This window comes from Octopus sinensis, linkage group LG7 (assembly GCF_006345805.1).
Source record: "Octopus sinensis linkage group LG7, ASM634580v1, whole genome shotgun sequence".
NCBI classification, from domain to species: domain Eukaryota; kingdom Metazoa; phylum Mollusca; class Cephalopoda; order Octopoda; family Octopodidae; genus Octopus; species Octopus sinensis.
Genome location: NC_043003.1, coordinates 25,998,198 through 26,017,544, shown reverse-complemented (window position 1 = coordinate 26,017,544; position 19,347 = coordinate 25,998,198). Strand labels below are relative to the sequence as shown.

The 19,347-nt window shown below is 35.3% G+C and overlaps 1 protein-coding gene across 11 annotated transcripts in view; it reads left to right on the top strand.

The window, feature by feature from the left end:
* The window catches only part of LOC115213810 (probable phospholipid-transporting ATPase IA), a 509,671-nt gene extending 490,970 nt beyond the window's left edge, over positions 1–18,701 (top strand). For 8 of the 11 annotated variants that reach the window (XM_029782682.2, XM_036504660.1, XM_036504659.1 and 5 more), the window contains 3 exons: positions 6,758–6,784; positions 14,829–14,872; positions 17,252–18,701. In XM_029782682.2, coding sequence (XP_029638542.1) covers positions 6,758–6,784; positions 14,829–14,872; positions 17,252–17,305 — 125 coding nt within the window. In that variant the 3' untranslated portion in view covers positions 17,306–18,701. Of the gene's footprint in view, positions 1–6,757; positions 6,785–14,828; positions 14,873–17,251 lie in introns of those variants that run through there. The other 3 variants (XM_029782685.2, XM_029782681.2, XR_004999986.1) reach the window with 2 other exon arrangements.
* Positions 18,702–19,347: the final 646 nt, after the last annotated feature.

The following is a 19,347-nucleotide window of genomic DNA, read 5'->3' as shown; positions in this document are numbered from 1 at the left end:
CTGCATAACATAACGTAGCTCTTGTACAAAATGTCAGGTAAAAATATATGTACACACAGGTGCAGTGACTGTCTTTATTGCATATATGGAAGAAATACCCACAAACTTTGGTGATGTTTTTTAAATTATACTTTAATCTACATGCATATGTGGTCAAGGCTGGAATTACTTTGACCATAGTTGTGTTTGATAAAGGATAACCTAGGGCTAAGCAGTTAACAATACATAAGTTTTCCCAGTTTCTGTGTTATAAAAATGATATCATCACTGCCACCAAAAGAAACGAAGAGTGCTGAGTATCAGGAGTTAGTGGGTGTTTACCAGTGAAGTCTGACAATTAAGGGTTGTTCGCCTGTCATTCCCCGAGTAAAACCTATGGAACCCAAAGTATTACAAAAATGAACAGAAGACCCATTAAGAATAAGAATAATATAGAGGCTGTTGAAAAGAGATGATTTGTGTGGTCAGTAGAATGCTTCTAGGACACAGGTTTAAGCTTGATTAACTAGCTTGTTTGTAAGACCCAAAACCTTGTGACCCCAGGTTACAACATTGACAATGTATCCAAATACTGCATCTGTAGAATTAAATCTTAAGAAATTCTATCAAATGTATTTCAGAATTTTTGGTTGTTTGGTTCCACTGCATTTGAAATAATATTCTATATTGATTTTTTTTTTTTCTCCATTCTTGAATCAGTAACACAGAATTCATCTCTTAGGAAATATTGTTTACATTTGTATTCTTATATTTCTTATATTCTTTAAAAAAAAAATTTTTTTTTCTTAATAGATTTCTGTTGTTTGGTGAAAGTCTGTCAGATTTATTTCCTTGTTCAATTTCAAAAATTAATATGATGCAATCTCACTATTATTATTAATACTATTATTATTATTATTATTGTTTTGTTTTTCTGTCTGTTCTGCCAGTATTTAATTTAATGTTCTTTTCTTAGTTATAGATATTATTGCTGTTGTCGTTTCTTCATTTTGAAGTTTATTGTTGTTTGTTTTCTTCATCTAATTTCCATTTCTCTTGAAAATTCCAATTATTCTTTATGAAATGGTCATGTCGTTCTATGTGACATTCAAATTTCTTTCCTTCAGCTTAAAAAAAGTCCAATACAACAAATTAACTGTCTCACCTTTCAAACACTTTCTATATTTGTGTTTGCTACAAGCTACTGATTTTCTGATGTGAATTATTTATATATATATATATATAATATATATATATATAAAGAAGTGACATCTTCTGGAGCTGGTCAGTTATTAAGTTGCAATCCCAATTTCTTTCACAATCCGTTGTTCAGTTTGCTTCTGTTTCATATCTTAAAGCTTCCATTGCCATATTTCTTTAGAAATACACTGCTTATGGGTTTCAGTTAATTTTGAAGCAATTAAAAATTTGGAGGGACTTTATAAAAAAAACTTTTTTTTCCTTGCATTTATTAATTTGGTGTTGGTAACTTTACAAAATATTTTCAAATAAAATCATGGTGGAAGATTTCTCATTGGAATGGGAGCTTTTTTTATATTTTATTCGTCATCATTATTAAATAAGTGCAGGAATGGTGATTGGGAAGATTCACTTTGCAAACACATGGTTCTTGGCTAGATCTTACTGTGCTGCACCTTGACTGTAGGTCTTTTATGAAAGCTTCCAGTTGATCAAAGCCTTTTAAGTGAAAGTTTGGTAGATGAAAGCCTGCTATATATATGTGTGTGTGTGTGCGTGCACATGATTGCAAAAATTGGTGTCAATGAAAATTTCTTGTATTTGAAGATTTGGTTAACTTTGTGTTTTATCCTCTTCCATCAGAGTGGATAGGGAGAATATAATTGAGTAAAAAAAAAAAAAAATCCTTTAACATTTAAAGTAACCATATCCGGCCGAAATATTCTACTCATTTTATGTTCAAACTGACCAGATCAGGCCTCTCACACCAATCTTACAATATCATTCTAAAAAGTAAGTCACCTCATCAAAATCTCAAAGCTACATGATAATGCATGATTACTTCAAAACAATGTAAAGAAATAAGTATTACTTTTCACAGAATGTGAATGTTAAAGAGTTAAAGGTCATATCCAATATGTCTGTAGTTCAGTAATATAAATCTGTAAAAGAATAAAGAATCTGATTTAGCTCAACCAATCAAATATATGTTATGTTCTCTTTATTGCAAATTTCATTTAAAAGCTTAGTTTATTGGTTGTGTCTTTCTGTTGTGAGGGAGAGAATTATTTTGTTTGCTAGGAGTCAGTTGAATTTTTTTTTTATCTTAGTGTAGTAAATTTAAATTTAATGGAATGAAGCACATCATATAACCTTAATGCATTCATTTCATTCAATTTTATTTTGTGTGTGTGTGTGTTCAAATATGAAATAAAAGCAGTGCTAGTGTATTAAACATTATCAACCGTATGGCCAGTAAGCTGCAATTTGGCATGGTGAAGATTACTCTCTCAAAGCGCCAGCAAATACAAAAAGCATATATGTTAAGTATGTGTGGTTGATAATGTCTATATATATATATATGTGTGAGTGTGTGTGTGTGTATATATGTTCACGCATAACTTTACAGAATTAGATTTAAATGTGGCATACTTTATGTCCATAATGTGCATGTCTACATGTGATGATTAGGCCTTAAGTGCTTGTTTCATAGCTTATGAAACTAGTTATTAATTCATATTCACTGAAACTGGACTGCATAGATTTGTATAGCTTGTACATAAATGACTATATACAGTATGTGCATAACTGTGTTGATTGATTGGTTTGACTGTATTGATTGTGGGCAATGAGTTCATTAATGCATTTGTGGGTTACATAACTATCATTTTATCATTTTAGTTGTGTATACACTGCTTTTTTTATCGACTGGTGGCCATTTTTCTATGGTGTAACCCCATTTCATGTATTTTCTTCCTGATTTATTAGAAGCCCCTCCACCTTCTCTCTCTCTCTCCCTCCCTCTCTATCAAATATTATGATGAACTCTCATGTGTTTTCACAAACACTGTATCCTCCAGTATTCAAATCAATGAAACTTCACAGACATTGTATTACAATGTAAGTGGCAAAGCATTCTTTGGGCATTTATACTATTAGCCCTTTAGCATTCAGATTATTCTGTTGGATGTAATGCTTGTTTATTCACACTGTTTTGAATACATCATACATTGTGTTGTAACTTCAAGATTTCAGTGATGTGATTGCTTATTTTTAAAATGACATTGTAGGGTAGGTAAGAGAGGCTGGATCTGGTCAGTTTTAACATAAAACAAGGCAAATATTTTGGCTGGTTTAAATGCTAAAGATTTAGTGTAGCCCTCAGGTAGAACAGTGTGACAAGGCTAACTGACCCTTTGAATTAACAACTAGTGTCCATTCTGGCTAATAGTATAAGTAGCTGAGTATCTCTCTGACATTTGTAAACTTCATATAATCCTTAGGGCAGAATCAGCGTAATAAAAAGCAACGGCTTTGTGTGTGTGTGTGTTTTATACAAGTGAGACTACTCCCCCGACACATTTCGTTGCATCAGTGCAGGTGTCTGATTCTTCCACAGATACATGTACCGTTAGCATAATCTTTCAGCTGGCTTCCACACAGCTTCCTTCTAACCCAACTTCACTCATAAAACCTGGATCAACTCAAAGCAATGGTAGACATTTTTCTCAAGGTGCCACACTGTGGAGATTGAACTCGGGGCCTCATGATTGCAGAGTGAAGTTCTTAACCCTTTGACTAGACCTATCTCTTTTTCATACACGCATAATAACCACCAAACATTGTTATGTATTGCACCAGATGTTTTCTTTTCCCTATAACAGTCTTTCTGAGACCCAGTGACTGAGGGTCCCGTTAAAACACTTATAATCTAATATAGCTTGTTTTTTCTTTGTCCATCTATTATTGTAGGTACTTCATATCTGTACTTTACAAACAGACTGTACAGCTCTCTCTAATATTCCTTTTCTTCTGTTACTATGTCTTTCATTACACTCTTATTTCATTAAGGGTTTTTAGTTCCCTAAACTGCTGTTTCTTGTTTTAAGTTTTGGTTTGCAACATTATTATTCCTATCTTTACACTATTGTTTCGTTAAGGTTTTGGTTTGCTAAACTGCTATTTCTATCATTCTCTTTGTTACTTAAATTCAAAAGCATGAGAAGAAAGTAGTTTAGACATATAACAATTTCTTGTTGATCTCAGTATATGTGTTCTCCCTTTTAATCCAGTGCATATCTGTTAAGATCCTTGATTTCACTGTCTGAATGGGATGGTGAACAATTAACTTCATCAGTATAGATATAAGAGCATTCATCTCAGCAAAACCACTTGGCTTAGATGTTCATTCGCAATGTTCACATTTCCAGTACCCTTTCATTCTCTCTCTCCAGCTCTCCTTATTGCTTTCATTCATTTTATTTCTTTCACTCTCTCCTTCAGCCTAGCCTACTTCTCTCTCTCTCTCTCTCCTTATTTCCTTCATCTTGTGTTTCTCAACACCACTTGCTATTTCCATTAACATCATCAAGGAATACATTGTGCTTGGGCTACATAGCTATTGTGAGCCGTGTGTCAACTCTCTTGCTCTTTCTATCTTTATATAACAAGCACTTCCTTCATTTGAACTGTGATACCACCACATTCATCATTTAGGCTTTGCTCCTCTCTATATTATCCTTATAAATATTATATGTACTTTTATAAAGAACGAAGCTTTTATTTTTTTTTTACCATGACTTTTACTACCTATTTTATGCCAATGTAATTTAAGCAGGCTTTCATATATATATATATATTCATTTTTTTACATCTATTTTACCATGCTTGCTTGGGTTAGTGAATACGCTATTTGAGACATTAATTTACAGCCGGATATCTCTTCCTGGTGTTAGCTCTTACTCATCAAACTATAGATCACTTATTCCAAATGCTTCCAAAGGTCTGAAATGCCCAGACACTTTGTTGATGGACAAGCATCACCCAAATGAATGAAGATGTAAACAGACACACACTACACGCATAAATACATACATATGCTGGCCTCATTGTAATTTCCATCTACCAAATGCATTCACAAGGCTTTGGTCAGCCTAGTACTATAGTAGAAGACGCTTGCCCAGATTGATATGCCATAGGACTGAATCCAAAATCACATGGCTGGAAGGTGAACTTCTTAAATGTGCCTGCACCTATCTATCTGTCTATCATATGAGGGTGTTGCACTCATGATCACTAGATCAAGGGTTCAATTCCAGACCCAAGCAGTGCATTGTTTTTCCTGAGCAAAGCACATTGTGACTAGAAGTGTACAACATCTGATAGTCTGGTTGATCATGAGACAAGTGTGTGTGTGTGTGTGAGAGAGAGAGAGAGAGAGAATAGATTATACAGAAAGCAAAACAAGGAGAAACACAAGAATAAGTACTTATGATCCACCTTTATCAATTGTGGACTAAGAGCAGAACAGTATGTAAGAGAGAGTTAGTGTGTGCATATGTGTATACACATGCTTGTATGTATACTATATAAAAAAACACCCATAGAAATAAACAGTATTAGATGCATTACTCTCATAATACAGCACAATGCTAAACTAATACACTGACAATACATATATATATTTATAAATGAGGGTGAAAAATTGATATTAATTTAATAATACCATTAATTTAACACCGAGTGGCTTAGCACAAAAGACTACGGAGAAAATACAAATTTATACATAAATTATTAGAGAGTTAACCACTATGTGGATAACTCTAGTGCTAAAAATAGCCCTGATAGTATAGCCACAGAAAAAGATGTTTCCAATTAGAAATAACATACATTTAACGGAAGGAAAGTGAAATATAACGAATAAATAGATTGACCCTGAACAAATTGTTTCATTACTAATGTAATATGTAATTTTACTTACATAAACATCTATAAATCATCAGCAGTTAGCACTAGGGTTATATATATATATATATATATATATCACAAACAAAAAGACAAGTGTCTTATGGATAAATGTAACAATGAAGTTTCAAATACCAGCTAACACAACTAAATCTCTAAAACAAATTTGAGTGATAAATTCTACAGTAATCATATTTGCGTACCGTGAAATGAGGCAGTTACAGATGCTAGTAGCAATTTACATTCTGACGATAAGCCTGTGAAAGTCTGGAAGCATTGACAGTTAAGATTGATTTTGGAATTTTATTGTTGCAAATGAAGAAAGTGTAGGGGACTTGTATAAAAATATGAAGAAGAAAAAAACAACAGTAAAATAGAAGTAAAATATAGTTGTACATTCTGTACATGTTTAAAAGAAAAGTTATTCTCAATGTGTGTGTATATATGACCTCATTGAAACAGCTTTGAGAAAGCCATAAGAGGTTACACTGGCACTTAACTCTAGGTGCACAGTTCCTTACAGCAGAAACAGCTGTAAGCTAATGAAAGTGATTACACAACTGTTCTTTTGTCTTTCATTTATTAATTAATATAACACTCTGTACTGATCTGCTGGTTCATACAAGCATCCAGAGTTGGGACCACCTAACAATTTACACTTTGCTGCCAGACTCTACTAATACTGTGAAGTATGAGTGTATTGAGTTCTAACAACTGGTTATTGGTATCACTATGACTAAATGGAATCATAAATATATTTGATACATGTGTGTTTTGTGTTTATGTGTATGCGGAACTATTTTGTTTTTAACATGTAGCTTTTTAATGAATTCAGGTAAGAAGATAAAAATTTTCTGCAAAGGTGAGACAACGATGTAAAAGAATGCCAAAATGAAATTACTTCCCCACAATTCTCGCTACCTTCCCCTGCTTCAACCATGAACTTATTAACCTTACTTACTCGCTTCTTGACTGAATGTGCTAAACATACTAATAACATTTACTAATTTCTCTAACCAAAGCACTTGATTAACATTGACAGAGAAGATGTGACTCTTTGGTTAATAGTAAAGAGTAGCCAATTTAATAAATGTTGACAAAGTAGATGTGACTCTTGAGATAACGAGAAGAGATACCTAATTTAATTAAACATTGGCGCGGTAGACCTGATTGTTATTAAGTGGAGAAGGGAGTAGTCAGTTTAAACCATTGCCTGTCCAAAACATTTTCATAAATTTGTTCTAAATGTCCATGGCTGTTTTCAGACTTTTAGTTAGCCTTTGTTTCATACATTCTATTATAAAGCTTTCATTTCTCTCATTAGTCCTAAGTTACTCTAATGGTTGAAAAAAAATTGAGAATGTACATCATATATGATGAATGGCAAGGAAACATGTCTTGTGTATCACCTCATGTGGTACACACAACAAGCAAAGGATTAATAAACATTGGCCAAGTAGGTGTGGCTCCTGAAGTTAATGAGAGAAAATAGTAGATTTGATAAATGCTGGTGGAGTAGATGTGACCCACAGGACATTGGGAGAGGTTCCTTAATAAAAGACTGGCAGTGCAGATGTGGCTTGAAGGTTCTTCTTTATTCCCTAGCTGGTGACCAGAAGGAGAGGCTGTCCTCTCAACCAGTACACTACTGTGGATGCTGCTGGATGATGGGCTTTGGTGCTGATGCTATTCCATGCTTTCCAAGCCATGGTGCTGGCCTTAGCATGCTTGAGGTCAAGGTGCTGTGACTTTAGGTCTTCCCCAATTTATTTCACCCATATCTTCTTTGGTGCCCTGCATTTTCCAGCATTCATCCTGCAGACATGGACAAACCACTGTAGGGTTAATAGGAAATGGGTAGTCTGTTTAATAAACATTGGCCAAGTGGATCCGACCCTGGAGATAATGGTATGGTACTTGAGTAAATATTGATGGAAGGGATATGACCCTGAGGGTAATGTGAAGGGTATGCAAATTAAAAACAAGTTAGTGAAATAGATTTGGCTTTTGGTTAATGGGGGTGTATAGTTAATTTGATAAACATCAACAGAGTGGATATAATCAATGTTCCCTCTAATGATTCTGCTGTAGATGTACACAGAAATTTGCATTGTTTGCAAATTGTCTTCTTTGCAAAGTATGTGCTCAGTCCATGTGCATAGCCATTTTAGCAAAATTTCTACAATGATAAAGAAAAATTGATTTCATCTTGAAATCCTTGAATGTTCACATGCACAAACGCACAGCTTAAAAGGAACACTGGATGTGACCCTAGGATAACAGGAAGGGATATTCAATTTAATGAAAATTAGTTGGGCAGATATGGTGTGATTGATTTAGTAAACATTAAAGGAACTACCATAAAAGTGGGTGGGGTAAGGGAGCAGGGATTTGATTTAACAAACATTGGTGTACCAACTGTGACCTTGGGAATAAGGTCACAGCAGCCTTGAAGTATAGATTTTAGTGAAGATGTTTAGGTTCTAATTCTCTCTGTAAACTGAGCTAATTAAAAACCGGTTCGTTTCCATTGAAATGGACTCAGTCACTGTTTGTCTTTGTCAGCTACTGTCAGTCATTGTCAGTCACTGTTGGTTCCTGCTAATCATTGTCAGTCTCTTGGTTTCTGACAATCAGTGTCAGCTTTTGTTGGTTTTTGTAAGTTTCTGTCAGTCACTTTCAATCTCTGTTAGTTACTATCAGTTGCTTTCAGCCTCGGTGAGTCACTGTGCGGATATGTTTAGTCATTCTTCAAATGGTTTAATTCAGACTAACATACAACTGAGTGCACACAACATACATAGGTATGTGTGTACACACCTGGAACCCTTTCGATGTCATTAATGCAGCTATTACTGGAATATAAAACACAGATAATGTAGTAGGAATGGAATCATTAAATAGATTATCAAAGATCAACATGAAACATCATTGATTTCTCTGCGTGTGTGCATGTGGGTTTTCTTTTTTTAAATTCTCTCCTTCCTTTTCAAATTTTTATTTATTTCTCTAGCTTGTCTGATCTGCATGTTGCATCAGAAACAGAACTCATTTTCCTGCAGTTTCATATGCATGTTATTGAATATAACAAAACACTTCTAACAACACCAGATCCATCTTACTACAAAGATCACTCATTTTTAATATATATATTGAATTTGTTTTTTTTTTATCATTTAGCAAATAGTTTCTTTATATATATATATAAAATATTTGCCTTTTTTCTTTTTTGTCATTTACCAAAGTTATTTCTACAAAACATGGATAAAATGTATTATTCTTTGGACAACAAGCTGGCAGAATCATTAACATGTTGAGCAAAATGCTAAGTAGCATTTCTTCCAGCTTGTTACATTCAGAGTATAATCCCACCAAGGTCAACTGTTCCTGTTATCCATTGGAGATAATAAAATAAAGTACCAGTCAAGTATGGAAGGAGAGAGAGGATCATGTAATTGACTAAATCCTTCTCTCTGTCCTTCCTACCAAAATTGCTGGCCTTAGAAATTATTATTATTATCATTATTATTATTATTATTATTATTTCTATTACTAACGACCTCTCTTAATTTTACCTGGACTGATACTCCATTGATCATGTTATAGTCTCTCCTTTTTATTTGTCTTCCTCATTTTATTCTATGTAGCAGTTAATGAAATGGCATGCACACATATAGATACATATATGTGTGTGTTTCTTATTCTTTTATATGAAATTGAACTTCATATGAAGACCGTATTTGATGGCATAAAAGTCACACAGACATACCAAACACCTCAAATTCAGTTGCACATATTCAGAAAAAAGTTATTAAAGCATGTAATGTTTTAACCCTTTTGTTACCATGTTTCTATTAAAATACTCTTCATTTGTCTCAATTCTGAAAACTATAAGGAATTTATTAACATAATATTGTCATTATTCGGCTTGTGTTTGGAATATAAATTAACATGAAATTTTGATGGAAAATTTGTGTCATAGAACCAGGGTTGGTTCCAGGCAGATTGGTATTAAAAGGGTTAAAGCAACTTCACATATAGGGCTCAGGGTGCTTTTTACTTTTTTTTTTTTAAGAACTGCATCTTATATTCCATCAAAAACGGTACATAGATCTGTGTGAATGAGGCTATATGTTTGCTAGTAACCTCTCTGCTGGCGTTAAGACTTGAAAATGTTTTGAAATTGAGTAAAAATATAAAAATAATAATAAAGTCTGTTAATCATTATGATCATGTTGTTGTTGTGATGTTTGCAGATGTGCAGCGATAAATAATCTGTAATCTACATCTGCAATGTGATTTCAATTCCTGTCTTGGAATCTCTTCAGTTCTTGCCTTTGGGGAGAGGCATGAACACCACAAGACTTCTGTTTCTCTTTCTTTACAGACCTGAGTCTTTGTACTTGGATAAGAAATCATCATTATTGTTGCTATTGTAGTTGTTGTTGTTATTGTTATTTCAACCTTATGAAAGTATTAAATATGGCACTTGTTCCTATGGAATGATGGTCATGTTATGGTGATTGTTAATAAATTCCTCCACTTAGCTTCCAGCACAGGCACCAACTCCACAGATGGGTAAATTTGCTGACTACCAAAATTACTAACTTGATGTCTCTTCTTCTTCCTGATTTTATATGTATATTATACATTCATACATACATAAATACATAGGCATACACAGACTTGTTTGTTTCTTGCATCCATTTATCTGTGCAAGCATGGATTAGATAACTGTATTTTTAAAGCATGGTTTTACTGCCAGATGCCCTTTCCTGTCACTAACCTTTAATATATATATTTTTTTTTTAAGTCTGAGATTGCCTATTCCACTCATTTTCAAACCTACATAGCCAGCAGCTGATTGGTTGACATCACTGCTTGTAGCTCAGTGGTTTTCAGAGAAAGAGAAATGCTAATCAATCTTACACACACACACAACGGACTTTGTACAGTTTCCATCTATGAAATTCAGCCTGGAGTTACAGTAGAAGCATTATTATCTCAGCTGTCATGTAGCGGAACTCAACTAGAAACACGATGTGGTTCTGAACTAGACTTCTTAACCTTACAGCTATGCCTGCATTGTATCATCTTCATCGTTTAACACCTGTTTTCCATGTTGGCATGGGTTGGAAGGTTTGACAGGAGCTGGCCAAGCTCCATTTGTCTGTTTTGGTAGGGTTTCTATGGCTCAATGCCCTTCCAAATGCCAGTCAATCTACAAAGTGTGCTGGGTTCTTTTTGACTTGGCACCAGCGTGGGTGTTTTTAATGTGGCCCTGGCATGTGTGCTTTTTACATGACACCAGACGTGTGTATGTATATATACATATTATATATAGTCATTACTAAAGTAACAGAGGGTGCTAGTCAGCACCAACATTGCTAGAAATAGGTCAAGCGCTCTCACATGGCTAAGAGTTGTTTTGACTACCACTCTCCATCACTTCAGTGACAGCTATACATGTTGCCTTTTGGTTGTAAATTGCGAATAGCCACCTTAATAATCCATATATTATATACACACACATTATCCCTCTCTCTCTCTTTCAGCGAGGCACAAGCACCTACACACACATATACATACATGGCAGTAACTTCCACCTACCGAATTCAATCACAAAGCTTCGGTCGGCTTGGGGCTATAGTAGAAGACACCTGCCCAAAGTGCCACGCAGTGGGACTGAACCCGAAACCATGTAGCCAGGAAGCAAGCTCCCTAACCACACACACACATATATATATAATTGCTTTGTAGTCATAGTCAAGCTGCTCAAACAGACATACAACATATAGATAACAGTGGACAGATACCTGGATGCAATTTTGTTGGTCTGTATAACTGGTGTGAAAGTTTCCATTGCATCACCACCATTTCAGCTACACCGTCTAGTTTGTGCAAGGAGGAAAACACAATTAGCAAATTGACCTACAGTATATATTTCTTCCCCCTTACAGAGATACAAGAGCTTCTAGGAAGTCACTCAAGCTGTTAACATCAACAGATGTCATGTCTTCCTCAAACCAGTCCCTACCATCTCAAAATGGGACAACAAATTTATGTGATTATATTATATTAATATTTGTCACCAAGGTTGACTTAACCTTTCATCCTTTTGGGGGTCAATGAAATAAATACCGGTTGAACATTGGGGTCAATGTAATCGACTCCCCCCCTCCCCTGAAATTGCTGACCTTGTGCCAGAAATTGAAACAGATATTTGTATTTATATATTTATGTATGTATCTATGTTTATTTACGAGGTTGCATCATATTTCTACACTACGCATGTTATATCTCTATATAATGCATGTAGGCATATTGTGCATGTTTATATGTGTATACTGAATGTTCATCATATGTATATGAATATGTGTTATTATATATAATGTATGTATAAACTCTTGTTTATAGTCAATTCATTTATTTAGACTAATTTTCTGTTTTGAGTCTTTTTATATATTAAATTTGGTTTCTTGACATTTATGATTTTGTTTTCAGCTGTCACTCTCCCTATGTATGCGTCATCATAACATACCAGCTAGTGGTTTTTACACTACTTACATATATAGACAGGCAATTTGATTCACCCCCAGTTTGATTTGGGTCCATGATGTTGATAAACCACAAAAATGGCAAAATATCGGTATCTGTTACTCCTGAATGGGATTATGGACAAGTTGTCTCACCTGTTTATGACTTTCAGGTGTTTTAACACCCAGTCCTTTGAGGGAGTCATTTCCACTATGCTATATTGCAGTGTACCAGCGAACAAGGAAAACGCATATTATATGTGGCTGATAATGTTTACAACACTAGCACTACTTTTAATTCATGATTGTGTGTGTATGTGTGTGCACATACATAAGTTCCCTGGACATTGCTGACTTGAGTCCTGGGACTCATGGAGTCGGTTGCTCAATTTCCATGTGGTGTAAGTGACTGAGATTACAATAAGGGGATGCCAGTCCACAAACCAAAATTACAATCATATAATTGTATAATTGGCATAACCACAAGGCCACTTGCCATTATACAGCAAGGATATTTCCTGAGCTTTATAAGCATGTGTAACTTTGTTAGTGTAGAGAATTTATATAAAAAATTTATACAAAATGATGGAAAAAATACATGTTTATAAAATTTGTGTGTGTAGCTACATGAGCATCTGCAAAGTTGCATGGCTGACTTACAGGAGAAATAGTTAGCAAACTGGGTGACTTGAATTAAGTTGTGGTCAATCTATCATGCTAGAGCTGAGTGTGAACTCCATGGCTTAAGAAAGCTGTCACATCCCAGCCAATAAGTGAGTTGCAGAGCTGGTGTCTGCTGACTTTCATGTCATTTTTTTTCCTGCTACAACTTCATAAACTAATCTATAAAGAAATCAAAATTGTAATAGCATTGCATTGAGCTGCATTGGTAGACAAGCTCTGTAAGTGTTCCACTGTGGCTGGTGTTTACCGTAATGGCTGGAGGAGAAATAAGGGCCACTAGTGAAAGCTGCATTTCATTGAGGGGCTCAGTATGATGAGAGCTGCCAAGTGCCACTAAGATTGTAAGGGAAAGAGGCTTTAAATAGCAAAGAGTGTTCTTCTTTTTATAAGAGCATATACTTGGGATAGTCCACTGCTTGAGAAAGTTCACTTCTTCTTGTATCAAAACACTGAGTCTTACAAAGGAGATAACAGAGGCACATAGCTGTACTCAAAAAGATCACCCACCACAACAGAAGTGTTATCCTAAAACCAAGATGTCATATAAAAAGCGTTGGTACTGGTGCCATGTAAAAGGCACTGGTGATGGTTCCATGTGAAATGGTTGACTTTAAGAAGGGCATCCAGCTGTAGAAAGCAAGCCAAAACAGGTTATGAAACCTGGTGTGGGCCCCTTGTCTTACCAGCTCCTATCAAGCCATCCAGTCCATGCTTGCATGGAAAATGGACATTAAATGACGATGATGATAATAATAGCTGAGAGGAATGTTCAAAGATTTTGTAGGTCCAGATATTTGATGTAAGGTTATTATCATGTACACTCTTCACAAGACTCTACAGAGGTCCTACATGCACCATTCCTAACAAAGCTATGTATTTTTAAGACCATTTTTCTCTCCTCTTACACTTGGAGCCAACTTTCTCCCTGTGTGTGGAGCCCCTTCTCTCATGGCACCAAGTTTTTCTCAACTCCTAAGACCAGCCTTTTCATTAGACTTTTTCCACGAGCCCCAATCTTTCTGTTGACTTCTATCAGTAACACTAAGCCCTTGCCCCTGCACAAGTCACCTCGTTCCCAACCCCTTAATACTTTAACCATTTCAGGTAAATTTATTCCAAGCAAGTAAGAAATTGTTTTTATTGCTTGTCTTCAATTTATTTTTGAATGATGTTGTTGCTCTGCTGTTTCTCTATTTAGTCCAGTTTTTAAGTATTGCATATTTAACTGTACAAGTCGTAAAAACAAAACATAAAATTTCAACACATTGCTATAAACTGTGTTAAGTATTTTGTCTCTTCCTCCCTTTCTCTCTCGTATATGTAATTTCAGAATTGTATTTGTTAGCAATTAACTTCACCTGAGGCCATGTATTGAATCTAAAATAATTACATAACAGAGGAGTCATTTTAGCTGATTAACAACACACAAAATCTATTATAGTCACTTTTGTTTATTTCTTAATAATAGCACCAGTCTTTTATCTAATTTCGTATTAGACTGTACTAATTACAAATAAACAAAAAATGATTATGCCTGTCTTTATGTGTTCTTAATTAGCTAAAATGACTCTGTAACTGATATAATTGTTATAGATATCCCCCATCTCTCCCTCTTTCTCTCTTCTCTTTCTCTCTCACACACACACTCTCATGAAATTTATCATGTCTTTGTTTTTCTTCTCATAGATGGGTATGCATTTTCTCAAGAAGAACATGGAGTTATTCCACAGGTTAGCAATCATTTTATAATAGTTTCTTTATTTAACAACTGTAAAATACTATTTTACGCTATTAACCCTTTACTGTTTAAACTAGCTATATCTGGCCCAAATATTCTATTCGTATTATCTTCAAATCAGCCAGGTCTGGCCTCTCACACTTATCCTACAATGTCATTCTAAAAATAAACATATTGTTGAGATCTCATAGCTACAATAGAATGCATGATTAATTGAAAACTATATCGATAAATAATATTACTTTTGACACAGTAATCTGAACGCTAAAGGATTAAACCTTATCATTTTGTTATTGGTGTTATTATTAATGTAACTTTTATAAACATTACATCACCATTTGTTCATGAGACATTTTTTGCTAGGTGAACTGATTGTGATCTGTATGTTGGTAACATCAATCAAGTACCTATTCATGATTGTAGTATTGGTCTGTACATTACTATATTTATCTGGTACCTGTTTCTGGCAACTGGTGAACTGTGGTCTGGGAGTGTTAGGATAGATTACCAGATAATCAGTCAAGAGGCTTTTTTTTTTCTCTCTCTGGTAAGTTGGAGTGCCTATTATCAAATAGTTCAGTCAATCTAGCTGTAAGTTGATGATATAGGACAAAAACAACTGCATACTGTAAGCGTAGACCGTTGCCCCTTTAAAATTGTGTTATCAGTGAGCTTGTAGCTCAGGAATCACATCTAGCCTTGGATTTGGAGAAGGCATTCCACTACTGGCGAAATAGGCATTGGAGATGCTTGGCCTATGCAGAAAAAGCTGGAGCTACTCAGATATATTGAAAGCGCTTCTTCTGAATCCATCTCAATGTCAGAAAACTTTCTGTATCATCACCAATATCTTCAAGTCACAAACATGTCACTCCTTTGCTTGTATACTTCACCTGAGTGGGGCAGCAATGATTGAATTTGTTTTCAACTTGTGGCAGGGTTCCACCTGCTGTCTCCTGTCAACCACTGCTGCACTGTACTGGTTCCAGTTACCATGCCTATCTCCTTGGTGGCTTTCTTTAGTTGTTTGGATTCCAGACCAATCTTCTGCAGGGAATAGCATACCAACCCAGCAAGAAAGCTGCAGCAGCTGACTTCAATAAGGAATGAGACCACATGCCATCCCTTGACAAGAGCCTTGTCAGCCAAGTCCTCATACATTGGGGGGGGGGGGTTGTATGTGTGTGTGTGTAATATGCATGTGATGTGAAGGCACATGGTTCGGTGGTTAGAGCATCAGGCTCACAATCATGAGGTGGTGAGTTTGATTCCTGGAACGGGCTATGTGTTGTGTTCTTGAGCAAGATGCTCAAGAACACACCCGTAGAAATGAGTTATGATGTCACAAGTGCCAAGCTGTATCAGCGTTTGCCTTTCCCTTGGATAACATCAGTGGTGTGGAGATGGTATGCTGGTATGCATGGGCAACTGCTGGTCTTCCATAAACAACCTTGCCCGGACTTGTGCCTTGGAGGGGAACTTCCTAGATGCAATCCCATGGTCATTTATGACCAAAGAAGGTTTTTATGCATGTGATGTACATCATTCCATTCCATGTTCATAAAACTCCTCATGCACATCACACAATATCCACCACCAGTGTTCTGTTTTGTCCAAATTTTACTCAGTCTGTATTACTTTTAGATTTAGATTTTTAATTATAAACTGTCTCTGACATATGACATGTGTGTAGTGTTCAGTACTTCATTCCATGTTCATTAAATTCCTCATACAGGAATATAGGTGTGGCGTGGCTGTGTGGTAAGAAGCTTGCTTCCCCATGGTTCTGGGTTCAGTCCCACTGCACAGCACTTAGGACATGTTTTCCACCATAGACTCAGGCTGGCCAAATCCTTGTCAGACAGAAACAGCAAGAAGTCTGTTTTATATATATATAAAATAAATGAAAAAATGTACAGTAAATAAAACAAACAACATAACGTATATTAGTGTACAAACTCAGAAGGTCCCTGTGTCTATGTTTTCCCCCTCCCCCCTATACTGCTGGACAACTAGTGTTAGTGTGTTTACTTCCCCATAACTTAACAGTTTGGCCAAAGAAACCAATAGAGACCAGGCTAAATATTCTTCAAGGCAGTTGCTCCAGTATGGCCATAGTCTAATGACTGAAACAGGTAAAAGGTAAAAGATACACATCATACAGTGTTTACCAGTAGGGCTCCATTTACAGGAAATTCTGATGTGAAGGTAAAAACTGTCAGTGTGTGCTCTTGCCAACAGCTTATTGGTTTATTTGGAATCTGAAAAGAGCTTAAATGAAATTATCATAAATCCTTATTTCTTATTTTCAGTGTGTTTGATTAATCAAATTTATGTAACTTATTTAACCAATTTATTTGTGACTTTGCAGGCAGAGCTCATCCGCGCTTATGACACAACAAAATCCAAGCCTGAAGGACTGTGAGTTCCGTTCTGCTCCCATCGCTAGACCTGCCCCCTCTGTTGTAACACTTGCTGACACTTCTCCCATCATGTGGCGGATCTACCAAACAAGGATTTTAGAGAAAGACTATCTCTATCTCGGCTCTTTATTCTTTTCCTTTCTCACAAAGAATACCGACCAAGTACTGAGAATTTCCTGGACACTAACTAAACTTTTAAATATCGCTCTTTTGGGGGAAATGAAAGGATAAAACAAAGCAAAAAAAAAACACTGATAATGACAATTGGTAATTGATAATAACAAGGATTGATATTAAATAATGATGCATCAAACAAAACTGAAAAAAAAATTGTTTAAAAATTAAAAAAAAATTAAAATAAATAAAAAGAAACACTCCTCCCCCCATCCCCAAATGAAACTTTTGTTCCCCAGAAACTGTTCCCTTTTCCCCTTGCTCTTCCCACTTCTCTCTCTTTTTCTCTGTCCAATGTTGAACATTAATTATAACTACTACTAATACTACTCCCTCCTCTGCCTCCTTCCCTCACCTCAGACGGACAAAGACCGAACAGTATACAAAATACTCCATCCTCAACAGCTACAGCAACGCATGTTTGTTGTTGTTGTTGTTGTCGTTGTTATTGGTTTGTTTGTTTTACTTTTTCTTTATTTGTTTTTTTGGTGGGGAGCGGCAGGTTCTTGAAAAATTTGAAAAAAAAAAAAGAAATAGAAAAAAAATTTTAAAAAGGGAGAATGAAAAGAACATTGAAATATTTTTTCCTATATATAAACATCTATACATGAACACACATACACACACATACATACATATATATATATCTATATAAATAACTGAAGATACCCACTGTACCAAGTGGGATGGTGGGTTGATGAGTGTGTGTTGCAAAACTTGATTCAATTTACTGGAGAACTATATTTGTATAATGATGTAAAGTGAAAGGAAGGTTTCTCAGTGGCGTCGGAGTGCTTTTCAACACTAACATACACTCACGCACACATGCACACACTCATTCACACGCACACTCACACACACACACACACACATCATGTACATACATACATGCATGCACAAAATCATTTTGATTGCTAAAAGTTATATTTCACCAATAAGCAAACAGGAGTGGGCACATGTGGAGAGGAGAGTATCGGCCGGATATTATGGAGTATTTTGGTTGGTAAGGATGACCGACTGGATTGATGGATGGATGGATGGGTGGATGAATGGATGGATGGATAGTTGGATACACATTCCTATCTCTCACCCCCGCCTTCCTCTTTCCATAACACTTCTGTCCTTGAAACTTTTAGATATCTCCCACCCCACCTCCTCCCTGTTGCCAACACCACCGCCAATCAATACAGTATATATATATATATATATATATATATATACACAATCAATTATGTATACATATATTTATATATACTCACTCTGTCTCTCTCTGTTTTTTTTTCAAAGTCCATTTAATTATATGGTAGAGAGAAGGGTGTGAAACAATATATATACACACACACACACACAATGAAAGCATATATATAAGAATCTTCCAGAAAAACTAACAATGATGAGAAAAAAGGACAAATTAAAAAAAAAATATACATTTACATAAATACACACATACATTTATATATATTTATATATATATACATGAAAAATACGTAATATATATAATTATATGTATACATAATTTATATAGCATATACACACACACACACACATATATATATATATACATACACACACACACATATCTCATGCATGCACACACACACATTATTACATATGGGACATATATATGATATATGCACAATATATATATTATGAAAATGTAAAATTCCCTATTTTCTATTATTCCTTGTTTGTTTTGCTTTCTATGTGTCATCTCTCTCTCTCTCTCCTCCTCGTCCTTATCCTAGTTAAGTCTGTTACCCATGTCTAGCTCCCCTCTCCTTGGTTATCTGTTCTGGGTAGGGAGAAAATGTAACTACAACATATAATTACATACATACAAGGATACATGTTGATAAATACACTATACAAA